Source organism: Callithrix jacchus, chromosome 2 (genome assembly GCF_049354715.1).
Source record: "Callithrix jacchus isolate 240 chromosome 2, calJac240_pri, whole genome shotgun sequence".
Lineage (NCBI taxonomy): Eukaryota > Metazoa > Chordata > Mammalia > Primates > Cebidae > Callithrix > Callithrix jacchus.
Window position 1 is genome coordinate 12,335,940 of NC_133503.1, and position 15,132 is coordinate 12,351,071.

The following is a 15,132-nucleotide window of genomic DNA, read 5'->3' on the forward strand; positions in this document are numbered from 1 at the left end:
GAAAAAGCAGATGATTTCTTTTCAGTAGAGACAATAACCACAAAGGTTTTGTCTTTATTATTGCATAGGATCAAACTTAGTGGTCTTAATTTCAGGTTTGTATTTATATAAATATATAAATTATATACTGTATATATAATATGTAATTATGTTACCAGTTCAGCATCCCAAATCAGAAGATCAGAAATCCAAAATGTCCACTCAGCATTGCCTTTGAGCACCAGATCAGTGCTCAGAACATTGCAGATATTAGAGAATTTTGGATTTTGGATTAGGGATACTCAAATTGTATATAATTTAAATATAATATAAATTATAATTTAAGTATAATATTTATATATAATGTATTCATTATGTAATATAAATTCTAATACATTAATTACATATTATATAGTACATAATTTACATAACATATATTTCATATTGTATATATTATAATGTATAAATATACGGTAACATATATTTTATATATAATTTATTATTGAGATTATATTATGGAGAAATATATTTTACATATAATATGTCAATGACTATATTATATATATTTCATATGTTATATATTTCAATAATATACAATATGTATTGTATACTTCAATTATATATTATATATTACTGGAATATATATTAATTATTACCAATAATTATTCAATACTATAGACCTATAATTATTCAGTAATGTTGTTCAACATTATATATTGATATATCAATAATTATTTAATAATATCAAAAATCAATATCAATAATTATTCAATAATATATGTTGCTGGAATATTAATATATTCTATATTCATATAGAATTGCATATTCCATATTCATATAGAATTCTGTGACTTATGTGTCATTCTATATTCCATATTCATAAGAATTATATTCTATATATTCCACATTCATATAGAATAAAATATGTATATATTTATTCCATGTTTTATATTCATATAGAATATGGAATATGTAATCCAATAATTCTATATTATTGAATATAGAATACATATAATTTATATATTATATATCTCAATGACTACATATTACATATTTCAATAATAACATATAATATACATCTTTTATATATACACACACACAAAGAATTAACATTACCCCAAGGGAGGTCTGGCCCTTGTACCTGGTTCCTGGGAGGTACTGTAATTCTGCCGGTTCCCTCTTTAAATGAGCTCAATAAAACCCATAACAAACAGTGCTCACTATGTACTTGAAGGAGAATGACCACTTAGACATTTTTTTTTCTTTTGAGACAGAATCTCCCTCTGTCACCCAGGCTGGAGTGCAGTGGCACGATCTTGGCTCACTGCAACCTCTGTTCCCCAGGTTCAAGCAATTCTCCTGCCTCAGCCTCCCGAGTAGCCGGGATTACAGGTGCCCACCACCACGCCTGGCTGATTTTTGTATTTTGAGTAGAGACAGGGTTTAACTGTGTTGGCCAGGCTTGTGTTGAAATCCTGACCTCAAGCGATCTGCCCGCCTTGGCCTCCCAAAGTGCTGGGATTACAGGTGTGAGCCACTGTGTCCAGCCTCTGAAACCTTCTTAATGCTGAGAGAGGGCCTCTGCAAACTTCTCTTGGATGGTGAGCCCAGAGGGAAGTTCATAAAGTACCTTACTGCAGGCTGCCATGGTCTATGGGACCAAGCCACAGTAAAATCTCTGGCTCAGATGAGCTTCCCAACATTGCTGATTTTTTTTTTTTTTTCGAGACAAGGTCTTGCTCTGTTGCCCAGGCTGAAGTACAGTGGCTTGATCTCAGCTCACTGCATCCTCAACCTCCTAGGCTCAGTGATCCTCCTACCTCAGCCTCCCGAGTACCTGGGACTGCAGGCACACACCACCCCACCTGGCTAATTTTTGTATATTTTAGTAGAAACAGGGTTTCACCATGTTGCCCAGGCTGATCTCAAACTCCTGGACTCAAGCGATCCTCCAGCCTCGGCCTCCTAAAGTGCTGGGATTACAGGCATGAACCTAACATTGCTGATTTTATTGATCATTTAAACAGGCTCAGGCACTCACCTAAGTGTAAACTAATCACTTCCCTAGAAACACTCACCTCCTTGGGCTCTGGCAGAATCTAGACGGCAAGTCTGCTCCGTCCTGTTTGGGGGACCAGCCATGGTGCTGACCAGAATAACAGATCCAGGTCCTGGCATTGAAAGGCTCAGGCTTCCATGAGGGACCTGTGAGCTGTTGTCCTTCAACACCATAGCATTATGCCAGGGCTGGCCCATTGCATAGAAGCCTGGCATCCCCTCACCCCTTCACCTTAGAGTTCCTTCCTGCGCCTCTCTCAAGAAGGGTCCAAGTCAGTCTGGTAACAACAGGATAGCCCAGCTTCCCCTGCCAGCATCAGGCACCTCATCAACCAGGACAAGTGGCACCTGTTGGACTCCATGGCATCCCAGCCCCTTTCCTTTAGTTTTGCTCTGGGCCAGTGGCCCCCTGAAGCAATTGTCAGAGTCTTGCTATTTCCGTCAATTGCGGCTTTGTAACCCAAAGAGCGCTTTAGGCAGATTACACTCAAAGCAGATAGATACTGCAATCAAATCAGTAAGTAATAAGATCACAGAGAAGAGAATTTTGTCAGAAAGTGAAAGTGGAAGACAGCTACTGTTTCCAAATACAAAACTGACCCCTCCGGCCAGGCAGGGTGGTTCACGCCCATAACCTCAGCACTTTGGGAGGCCAAGGTGGGAGGATAGCTTGAGCCAAGGAGTTTGAGACCAGCCTGAGTAATACTGCAAAATCTGTCTTTAAAAATCATACAAAAAAAAAATAGCTGGGGCCAGGTGCAGAGGCTCACACCTCACACTTGGGAGGCCAAGACGGGGAGATCACCTGAGGTTGGGAGTTCGAGACCAGCCTGACCAACATGATGAAACCCCATCTCTACTTAAAATACAAAATCAGCCAGGTGTGGTGGCGCATGCCTGCAATCCCAGCTACTCTAGAGACTGAGGCAGGAGAATTGCTTGACATCAGGAGGCAGAGGTTGCAGTGAGCCAAGATCGAGCCATTGCACTCCAACAAGAGTGAAACTCCCTCTCAAAAATAAATAAATAAATAAATAAAATAGCTAGGTATGGTGTTGCACACCTGCAGTCCCAGCTACACAGGAGGCTGAAGTGAGAGGATCGATCAAGCCCAGCAGTTCAAGGCTGCAGTGAGCCATGATCATGTCACTGCACTCTAGCCTGGGCAATAGAGTGAAACGTTGTCTCAAACAAAAAAAAGAAAAAATATCTGACCCCTGAGCCTCATCCTCTAGACCCATCCAGCCATGCTAGGAAACAAGGTGGGCTGCAAACTTGTTCATTAGGCAGGACAGGATTTCCCCGGGCAGGAGTGAAGGGGGATTTGCTCTGTCCGCCACTGCTGACCCACCAAAGTGCTGTTGTCTGACCTTCTCAGGCTCCAGAGCCAGGCTGAGCCCAGGCCCCCGGGCTAAACACCAGCAGGGAAGAAAGACGGAAAGCAGCTGGGTGAATGTCAATCTGCAGCTACTGGTCAGCCTATCTGCCTCAGTCTACAAAATACATGACCTCAGGGCTGGTGAGAATTTATCCGAATTTGCTCAGAGTCCAGATATCCAACTCCGCCTGCCCCCGGGAGTTCTAGGTGCATTGGAGCCAGAAACGGAAGAAACCGGCTAGAAAGCAAATCCCTTCCCTGGCACCAGCATTGTTTCTGGCTTCTGCATTCCACTACCCAACCAATGCAAACTGGGACCTGCCTCAGTGCCCGGGGGCCGGGCGGGCAGCTTCACCCTTGTTTGGCCAGGGCCATCCAGAACATTTGATTCAGAGGTGACTGGGAAAAAGGAAAGAATTTCAAGCTATGGAGGAAAGGAGAGCTGCTTGCAGGAGGAAGCCAGAGGAGGGAGAAACGCCAGCCTGGCCCGCGCCTGGCCCCTGCAGCCTCCCCTGTATCCCAAGTCCCTGCAGACTCACCCTCATCACAGTTGCTCCCGGTGAAGCCAGGGCAGCACCTCCACTCCAGCGCGGTCACCGTGCGGTAGGACACTCTGTAGGTGGGTCTGATCAGAGTCCTGTAACTAACACACGACAGCGTCAGCAGGGCCTGAGCTCCGGCCACCCACTTCCAGACCCCACTCCTGCAAAGATGGGCCAGGCTGTTCTGCCCAGCCAGGGCTCCTGGAAGCCCCTGTGGCGTGGAAGCCCCTGACAGGCTCCCTGTTCACTGGCTCTGCAACTGCCTTTGCAAAAATTATAACCGGAAATTATGACGGTGAAAGAGATCAGACCTAACCGACTCCATCTTGCTTCTAACCTCTAGGCTGTCCTTGTTCATTGCTGGGAGTACGCTGAACTCATCTTGGGAAGAAATTTAGTCTATGGTTTGACTCTGAAACAAAATTGATAATATATCTTTCCCAGAAAGACTCCCTTGCTTGTCTGGGGACCAGTTGGCCTTTGTAGGACTAATAAATTAGGGGTCACGCAGCCTATGGCTGCAAGAGTCTAACCTCCCCAGATTGCTCCTGGGGATAACATCGCTATTATAAAACCTAAGGTCAGTGCCTGAGATACTTTGGATATCTAGAAACGCCATGGGCATATGTTAATCGGCTGATAGCACCCAGACCAGTAATCCCGCTCGAGCAGTGCTGTCATTCCATGCAGGAACAGAAGACAGCAAGAAACGTCACTTCCACTCCCCCCACAATCCCATCTCCAACCTGACCAGTCAGCACTCCCCACTTCCCGAGCGTCTACCCACCAAATTATCCTGAAACACTCCATCCCAAATGCTCAGGAAACTGATTTGAGTAATAAAAACCTCAGTCTCCTGCACAGCTGGCTCTGCACAAATTACTCTTTTTTTTTATTTTTAATTGAGACAGAGTCTTGCTCTGTCACCCAGGCTGGAGTGCAGTAATGCGATCTCAGCTCACTGCAACCTCTGTCTCCCAGGTTCAAGCAAATCCTCTCCCCTCAGCCTCCCAAGTAGCTGGGACTACAGGTGTGCGCCATCACGCCCAGCTAATTTTTGTAGTTTTAGTAGAGAGGGGGTTTCACCATGTTGGCCAGGCTGGTCTTGAATTCCTGGCCTCAAGTGATCTGCCCACCTCAGCCTCCCAAGGTGCTGGGATTATAGGCAAAAAGCACTGCAACCGGCCATCTTTCTCTATTCCAATTCCCCCGTCTTGATAAATCAGCTCTGTTGGCCGGGCGTGGTGGCTCACACCTGTAATCCAAGCACTTTGGAGGCCAAGGCGGGCGGATCACCTGAGGTCGGGAGTTCAAGACCAGCCTGACCAACATGGTGAAACCCCGTCTTAAAAAAAAAAAAAAAAAAAACAGCTGTCTAGGCATTGGGCAAGGTGAGCCCCTTGGGCAGTGACAGCTGTGTGACCCTGGACAAGTCACCATCCCTCTCTGTGTCAGCTGTGATCTAAACATGGATGGAACTGGAGGCTGTTATCTTACATGAACCACCCAGACACAGAAAGACAAATATTGCATGTTCTTAGTTATAAGAGGGAGGTAAAAAATGTGTACATAATGGAGACACAGAAAGGGAGCGGGTAGGTAACGAATGCAATGTACATGATATAGCTTGGATATTTGTCCAAACTCCAAATCTCAGGTTGAAATGTAATAATTCCCAGCACTAGCTGAAGCCTGGTGGGAGGTGATTAGATCGGAGGACAGACTCCTCATGAATGGTCTAGCACCATCCCCTTGGTGATAAGTGGGTTCTGGATCTGGTTACTTAAAAGTGTGTGGCGTCTTCCCACTTGCTCTCCTCTCTTTTTTTTTTTTCTTTTTTCTTTTTTAATGGAGTCTCCCTCTGTCACCAGGCTGGAGTGCAGTGGTGCAGTCTAGGCTCACTGCAACCTCTACCTCTTGGGTTCAAGTGATTTCCCTGCCTCAGTCTCCCAAGTAGCCACCACACCCAGCTATTTTTTTGGATTTTAGTAGAGATGGGGTTTCACTATGTTGGCCAGGCTGGTCTCGATCTCCTGACCTCGTGATCCACCCACCTTGGCTTCCCAAAATGCTGGGATTACAGGTGTGAGCCACCACGCCCAGCAGCCCCGGCACTCTCTGAATTCCAATTCGCCTTCCACCATGAATGAAAGCTCCCTGAGACATCCCCAAAAGCCAAGCAGGTGCCTGCACCATGCTTGTAAACCTGCAGAATTATAAGCTAAAATAACCTCTTTTCTTTAAAAATTACCCAGTCTCAGGTATTTCTTTTTTTTTCTTTTTAGGAGGTATTTCTTTATAGCAATGCAAGAATGGCCTAATAGAGTATATTATTTGGGTGATGGATTTCCTAAGAGGCCTGACTTCACCACTGTGCAATAAGTCAGTTGCACTTATAACTCATACATTTATACAAATAATAATAATAGTAAAGTTCCTGGCCGGACATGGTGGCTCACACCTGTAACCCCAGCACTTTGGGAGGCCAAGGTGGATCACCTGAGGTCAGGAGTTTGAGCCCAGCCCTGATCAACATAGTGAAACCCCATCTCTACCAAAAATACATAAATAAGCCTGGCATGGTGGCAGGTGCCTGTAATCCCAGCTACTCAGGAGGCAGAGTCAGGTGAATTGCTCGAACCTGGGAGGAGGAGGTTACAGTGAGCTGAGATCACCCCACTGTACTCCAGTCTGGGCACCAGAATGACACTCCATCTCAAAAAAATAAACAAATAAAATAAAAAATAAAGTCCCCTCTAGCTCTACCATTCTGCATCTCTCTAAGTGTGGCCACCTATGATGGGAAAATGTGCTCAGCACTGAATACAGACCAAGATGATAAAGAAAAGGAAAATACTGGCCGGGCGCAGCAGCTCACACCTGTAACCCCAGCACTTTAGGAGGCCAAGGTGGACAGATCACAAGGTCAGGAGTTCGAGACCAGCCTGGCCAATATGGTGAAATCCCATCTCTATTAAAAATACAAAAATTAGGCTGGGCGCAGTGGCTCACGCCTATAATCCCAGCACTTTGGGAGGCCGAGGTGGGTGGATCACGAGGTCAAGAGATCGAGACCATCTTGGTCAACATGGTGAAACCCTGTCTCTACTAAAAATACAAAAATTAGCTGGGCATGGTGGTGCGCGCCTGTAGTCCCAGCTACTCAGGAGGCTGAGGCAGGAGAACTGCTTGAACCCAGGAGGCTGAGGTTGCGATAAGCCGGGATCGTGCCATTGCACTCCAGCCTGGGTAACAAGAGCGAAACTCTGTCTCAAAAAAAACAAAAATACAAAAATTAGCAGGGCATGGTGAGCCGAGATTGCGCCACCGCACTCCAGCCTGGGTGACAGAGGGAGACTCTCTCTCAAAAAAAAAAAGAAGAAGAAGAAGAAAGAAAAGGAAAACATTAGCAGAACCTGCAAAATGTTCAACTATCCTCAACCCACTAATTCTGACCTTTTTCCCAATTATTACTTCTTTTGGTTGATTCACCCAATGAATGTTTTTGAACACCCACTGTGTGCTATACTGTGCTCAAAGATTGATAAAACTGTGTCCTCATCCTCAGATGAGCGAGACACTTCAATGAAGAGAACTTGGAACATAAGGCCAGGAGCAGGGGTTAAGCCTGTAGTCCTAGCACTTTGGGAGGCCGAGGCAGGAGGACTGCTTGAAACCAGGATTTTGAGACCAGCCCGGGCAATATACCAAGATGCTGTCTCTACAAAAAATAAAAACTAAAATATGAGCCTGGCACAGTGGTGCACACCTGTAGTCCCAGCTACTTGGGAGGCTGAGGTGGAAGGATCACTGGAGCCCAGGAATTTTGAGGCTACAATGAGCCGTGATCAAACCATTGCACTCTGGCCTGGGCAACAGAGCAAGACCCTTTCTCTAAAAAGAAAAGAAAAAGAAAAAACTTGGAAAGCAGTAGTGGAACTCTTGCAAGAATTAAAAAAAAAATTCTTACAAAATGCTGTGAATCCCGTGGTAAAGTTTCATGCTCCCACAGTTTCGAAATTTTTCTTACACATAAGTTGGACGCTATTTTGTCACACTCCAAGAATAGTGAATATAAAATGCATGACCAAATTTCACAAGGGAGACGCAGCCAGCTTTTATTATTCAGTTTACGCATCGGCGTAACTGCTGCTTGATCGAGCTTGCACAATCTCCCCTCGAAGACAAAACGACATGACTTCACGAAATTTAAATCTGCTGACATCGAGCAACTTAATCGGTGAATGAAAAAATCATGAATTAATTGGTAGCAGCAGGCGTGACGTTTGGAGACCCACTGTTGACAGGAAAATACACGAGTGACGAATTGGATCTCAGAAGCGCGGCTCTGAATCTGAAACATCCTGCTACGCTCATTGCTTTTTTTAAAAAGCAAAAACCTACGCTCGTGTTTTGTAAACATTCCGGCAAACCAGTTTTCCCCTGGAGATCTGGGGGCTGGCGTGGTTTGTGCAGCTGGGGTAGGAAGTCTCTAGTAAGGAGGAAGAGCTAACCAGGAGAGGTGCCCACTGCTGTGAGTGGAGAGAAAAGCCCCAGCCTTTGGGAGCAACTGGGCAACCCAGTGCAAGATGTGGGGCTGGGAGGGGGTGGCAGAGCTGTAGTGCCAGGGTCAGCCCTCCTCACAGCAAGCGGCTCAGGATGGGATGATGATCCTGAATCTGAAGGGTACAAATACACTCTGCACAATAAACACACACCCACATACACGCACACACATTCACACACCCACGTGAGCACACACATGCTTCACACGCTTGTACATTGCATGCACTCACAAACACGCTCACACCCACTTGCTGTCACGCTCACAAACACACTCGTGCACACTTACACACACATGAACACACGCTCAGCACCCTAAGACTGACTCATGCACACTCACATTCACATATTATTTTTTTCTTTCTTTTTTTTTTTTTGAGACGGAGTTTCGCTCTTGTTACCCAGGCTAGAGTGCAATGGCGCAATCTCGGCTCACCGCAACCTCCACCTCCTGGGTTCAGGCAATTCTGGGTACAGGCACACGCCACCATCCCCAGCTAATTTTTTATATTTTTTTAGTAGAGACGGGGTTTCACCATGTTGACTAGGATGGTCTCAATCTCTTGACCTCGTGATCTACCCGCCTCGGCCTCCCAAAGTGCTGGCATTACAGGCTTGAGCCACCGCGCCCGGCCCTTGTCTTTCTTTTTTCTGAGATGGAACCTGTTGCCCAGGCTGGAGTGCAATGGTGCAGTCTGGGCTCACCTTAACCTCTGCCTCCCAGGTTCAAGCGATTCTCCTGCCTCACTCTCCAGAGTAGCTGGGATTAAAGGCATGTGCCACCACGCTTGGCTGATTTTGTATTTTTTAGTAAAGACAGGGTTTCTCCATGTTGGTCAGGCTGGGCTGGAACTCTCGACCTCAGGTGATCCACCCGCCTCAACCTCTCAAAGTGCTGGGATTACAGGCATGAGCCACCATGCCTGGCCACATACTCTTACACAATTATGCACACACACACACCTTCTCACACACTGGCATAAACACACAGTGAGCCTGACACTTAACACGCAAAACATGCTCACATACCTGAGGACTAAACTCTGACTGTTTCCTTCTCTTGCCCAAATTCCTATCTGAGTCTGGGGAGTCACGCCTTTCAAACCACAAACCCTCATCACACGGGTTTTGTTTTAACCCTATATAATGTGGCTGGCTTTCCAACCAGACTGTAGCATAACATCACATGGAAGATAAGGAAAAAAACAAGATATTTAAACCCCAAATATGTTTCTATGCCACATCTTTTGTTTTGTTTTGAGACAGTCTTGCTTTGCCGCCAGGCTGGAGGGCAGTGGTGCGGTCTTGACTCACTGCATCCTCTGCCTCCCAGGTTCAAGCGATTCTCCTGCCTCAGCTCCTGAGTAGCTGGGATTACAGGTGCCCACCACCACACCCAGTTAATTTTTTGTATTTTTTAGTAAAGGTGGAGTTTCACCATGTTGGTCAGGCTGGTCTCGAACTCCTGACCTCAGGTGATCCACCCACCTTGGCCTCCCAAAGTGACAGAAAAGACAAGCTCTTTCTCTGTCATCGAGGCTGGAGTGCAGTCATGCAGTCATGGTTCACTGCAGCCTCCACCTCCCTGCTTCAAGTGTTTCTCCCGCCTCAGCCTCCTAAGTAGCTGGGACTGCAGGCATGCACCACCACACCCAGCTAATTTTTTTTTTTTGGTTGGTTGGATTTTTTTTTTGAGACAGAGTCTCACTCTGTTGCCCAGGCTAGAGTGCAGTAGCGTGATCTAGGCTCATTGCAACCTCCATCTTCTGGGTTCAAGCAATTCTCCTGCCTCAGCCTCTTAAAGATCTGAGACTATAGGCGTGCACCACCATGCCAAGCTAATTTTTTTTGTTGTTTTTTGGTTTGGAGTTTTTTTGAGACAGAGTCTCACTCTGTCACCCAGGCTGGAGTGCAGTAGTGCAATCTCGGTTCACTGCAACCTCCTCTTCCTCCTCCTCCTGGGTTCAAGCAATTCTCCTGCCTCAGCCTCCTGAGTAGCTGGGATTACAGGCATACCACAACACCCAGCTAATTTTTATATTTTTACTTGAGATAGGATTTCACAATGTTGGCCAGGCTGGTCTCAAACTCCCGACCTCAAACAATCCACCAGCCTCAACCTCCCAAAGTGCTGGGATTACAGGTATAAGCCACTGTGCCCAGCTTTTTGTTAAAATTTTTTACAGAGATGGGTCTTGCTATGTTCCCCAGGCTGGTCTCAAACTCCTGAGCTCACGTGATTCTCCCACCTCGGCCTCCAAAAGTGTTGGGATTACATGAGCCACTGTGCCCAGCTAGCAACACACTTGATATTCACATGTGCACACTCTCACATTCACGTGCATGCCTCATTGCTGTTATAGGATGGTGCTAAAACGAGACTCATCCACCCACCATTTCAGGAGGGGTCTCAAAGGTGGAGGACAATGCCATAGGTGCCGAGTGTCCTTAAAGTGAGGAGCTGCACCAGCCAAGCATGAAATGCTATGCCCAGTGAAACCGGTGCTGGCAGCCTTAGCTTCTCCATCTCCAGGCTACGTAAAAGAAAGTAGGCTGGGCACAGTGGCTCACGCCTGTAATCCCTGCAATTTGGGAGGCCAAAGCGGGTGGATCACTTGAGGTCAGGAGTTCGAGACCAGCCTGGCCAACATGGTGAAACCCCATCTCTACTAAAAATACAAAAAATTAGCCAGTTGTGGTGGCAGACACCTATAATCCCAGCTACTCAGGATTACAGGCTGAGGCAGAAGAATCGTTGAACCTGGGAGGCGGAGGTTGCAGTGAGCAGAGATGGCACCACTGTACTCCAACCTGGGCAACAGAGTGAGACTGTGCCTCAAAAAAAAAAAAAAGAAAAGAAAAAGAAACAAAAGAAAGTGAAGAATTCGTGGCGGGGAGGGTCGGGGGTTTGCAATGTCCTGAGCAGGGAATCCTTTGAAGAATGTGCTGACACTCAACCTGACACCTCAGAGGGGAGGAGACTTAGCTGCCTCCTAACTTACCCCCAAGAGGACTTCAAGGAGAGTACAATTCCCCTTCCCCAGTTTGGGGGCCATGGGAGCTGGGGAGGACTCTGACTCTAGCTTGGAGGGGACAACGGTGGCAGAGCACAGCAGCTAGCTCCCCTCTGAAGCATACGCGTGGATTTCACACCAGCCAGATGTGGAACCCCAGCACCCTGCAAAGGAAGTAGGGCTTGCAAGAGGGGTACCTGGGACTGGGTGACCCAGCAGCAAGGAGGATCACGGGAAGTCAGAGGTGGAGGGCACAGTCCTGAGTGGGCAGCCAGACAGGGACCCCCAGCCCCCACAAGGTGGAAGTGTCCAGGCTGGACAGGTGTCATGCCTGGGAGATCCGAAAACGCATCCCTCGAAGGGACCAGCAAATCACAGGAGTCACTGTCAGGGACCACATCAACAGAGGACAGCAGTATCAACTGAGTGAAAGTCTCTGCCCCGGCCTCTGTCTGGTCCCTTCCTTCCCCACCCCAAGGGGCCCCTAATCAGCATCTGCAAGTGAAAAATAAAGACAGATGGGGTGCGGTGGCTCAGGCCTGTAATCCCAGCACTCTGGGAGTGAAACGGGCGGATCACTTAAGGTCAGGAGTTCAAGAGCAGCCTGGCCAACTTGGGGAAACCCCATCTCTACTAAAAATACAAAAATTAGCTGGGCATGGTGGTGCGAACCTGTGATCCCAGCTACCCAGAGGGCTGAGACAGAAGAATCACTTGAACCTGGGAGGTGGAGGTTGCAGTGAGCTGAGATCGCGCCGCCGCACTCCAGCCTGGGTGACAGAGTGAGACACCGTCTCAAAAAAAAAAAAGAAAGAAAAAGAAAGACCTAGAAAAAAGAGAAAGGGCTCACAACCCTCTCACTGCTGCAAATCTACCAGCCAGAAGCAGGCCCAGCTGGGAGAGAGGAGAAGCTTTCGTTTAGATTAAAAATGGCAGTTTTAAAATTAATTCCTGAAATGAGATTACTCCTTCCAACCACGAGAGACTAAAAAAGCTACAGAATCCACCCAAGGCTCGGGGCAGGGGAAGGGGAAAAGCTGCTGTTGTTTGCACCCTGCTGAGCACAGCTGACGCCCAGAACCCAGGCCCCTCCCTTAACCTCCGCTAGATGGGGTAAATGGAGCCCTGGGCTCAGGCATGCAGGCCAGTAATTCACTACACAGCATTGCACAGGTACCTAAACCTCTCTGAGCCGATTTCCCAGTGTGTATGATGAGGACACCGGGGAGACCGGGATGCCTGGTGTGAGGCTCTAAGGGCGGCAGGGAGGCATGGATGCTGGGTTTGCAAAATACAGAGCTGGCCTCATTTTTCCCTGCCCACACCCTTTGGCCGTCCCCATTGTCAACAGGAGAGAGTCCGGGCTGCTGAGCCACCTGTGCTGGCCCTTCTGCACCTGAAACAGTCGCCTCTGGCCCCTCACCCACCAGCCGGGAGCCCTCCGGATGCACCAGACATCCTCACTTCAATCCACGCCTGGAAGGACAAAGATAGTAATGAGGACAACAAAGATATGACAGGCCGGGCACGGTGGCTCACGCCTATAATTCCAGCACATTGGGAGGCCGAGGCAGGTGGATCATCTGCAGCCAGGAGTTCAAGACCAGCCTGGTTAACATGGTGAAACCCCATCTCTACTAAAAACAAAAAAAAATTAGCTGGGCATGGTGTTGGGCGCCTGTAATTCCAGCTACTCAGAGGCTGAGGCACAAGAATCGCTTAAACCCGGGAGGTGGAGATAGCAGTGAGCTGTGATCACACCACTGCACTCCAGCCTGCGTGACAGAGCGAGACTGTCTTAAAACAAACAAAAGATACAATAACAGCTTCAATTGCAGGCTCACTGTATACTCAGTTTACATAAGCTGACTGAGAACAACAGATGTCATTATAATTCCCAATTTACAGGCAAGGAAACTGAGGCACGAAGATCTTAAGCAACTTTGTCAAGATGGTGGAACTAGGATCTGAATCCAGGCGGAATTGTGTGTTCCTTCAGTACAGGGGAACGTTTTTCCGCCCATCTACACATGAAGACTGATCTCAGGCCCCTGATTCAGAAACTGAGCTCATTGACCCCCGCCACCCCTGCCGACGCTATTTTTCTTTTCTTTGAGACCAAGTGTCACACTGTCGCCCACACCAGATTGCAGTAGTGCAATCACAGCTCACTGAAACCTCTGCCTCCTGGGTTCAAGTGATTCTCCTGCCTCAGCCTCCTGAGTAGCTGAAATTACAGGAGTAATTATATATTTTTAGCCTAATTTTGGTATTTTTAGTAGAGACAGGGTTTCACCATGTTGGCCAGGCTGGCCTAGAACTCCTGCCCTCAGGTGATCTTCCTGTCTTGGCTTCCCAAAGTGCTGGGATTAGGGGCAAGAGCCTCTGCACCAAGCCAGTCTTTTTCAGCCCCTCATTCTGAACTCCATGGGCCTGGCCTGTGCCACTCTGGGACCCAATGGCTGCCAAGTCCAGGCGCAGGGCATACCAGTAGGTGGCACTGTATCACCGGCCCAATGGGCCAGAAGCAGCTTGTTGCCCCCCTGGGTGTCACCTGAATGCCCAAGACAGGTCCCACGTTTGTGGCCCATCTCCCAGTCTTGGAAAAAACCTGAGGAGCCTGGTCTCCTATCTCCAAGGAGAACTGCCAGCCCAGCCGCTAGGGTCCAGTTGGGCAAACTTCTTTTTTTGTTGTTGTTGTTTTGTTTTGTTTTTAAATAAACTAATCCTGTGCACAGTCTCTAGGTTCTTCCTTCCATTATTCTAGGAGGAGGCACCGTACCCTGACAGCTTCTGAAGGGTTCCACGTTATTTTTTGTTGTTTTCGTTTTTGTTCTGCTCAGACTGGAGTGCAATGACGTGATCTTGGCTTCCTGCAACCTGCACCTCCTGGGTTTAAGCGATTCTCCTGCCTCAGCCTCCCAAGTAGCTGGGATTACTGGCAAGCACCACTACGCCTGGCTAATATTTTAATTTTTAGTAGAGATGGTGTTTCACCATATTGGCCAGGCTGGCCTTGAACTCTTGACCTCAGGTGATCCACCCACCTCAGCCTTCCAAAGTGCTGGGATCACAGGTGTGAGCCACTGCGCCTGGCCAAGGCAAACCTTCTAAAATGCAGATCCAGTCTGCGACTGCCCTCCCTCAGAAACAGGGCGTACATATTTTATTTAACCTCTGACAGCCTTGAGGCTGCACTCAGTTGAGGACACCAGGCTCTAGGAGAGAAATCAGCTTCCTCAAGGCTCCCTGCAGATTCACTGGCCACATGATAGTGTCGATTTTGCTGTTTGGTGGGAACATCAAGGGCAAATGACAAGGTCCTGGCCAGGTGCCTCACAGCCCTGCGCGGGGGGAGGTCCCTCCTACCCCTAAGACTTTAACAACTCTTAGATTTTGGAGGCAAAAACTAGATTGGCCTCTGATGCCTGGATTACAGGCACGCACCACCACGCCCAGCTAATTTTGTACTTTTAGTAGAGATGGGGTTTCTCCATGTTAGTCAGGCCGGCATGAACTCCCAACCTCAGGTGATCCTCCCGTCTTGGCCTCCCAAGTGTTAGGATTACAAGCATGAGGCACTGTGCTTGTCCCCAAG

The 15,132-nt window shown here is 47.7% G+C and overlaps 1 protein-coding gene across 2 annotated transcripts in view; it reads right to left on the reverse strand.

Annotated features, from left to right (window-relative positions):
* Window positions 1-15,132, reverse strand: part of COL26A1 (collagen type XXVI alpha 1 chain) — a 185,328-nt gene that overhangs the window by 91,941 nt on the left and 78,255 nt on the right. The window contains exon 3 of one of the 2 annotated variants that reach the window (XM_035280586.3): window positions 3,955-4,052. In XM_035280586.3, coding sequence (XP_035136477.1) covers window positions 3,955-4,052 — 98 coding nt within the window. Of the gene's footprint in view, window positions 1-3,954; window positions 4,059-15,132 lie in introns of both variants that reach the window. The other variant, XM_035280581.3, reaches the window with a different exon arrangement.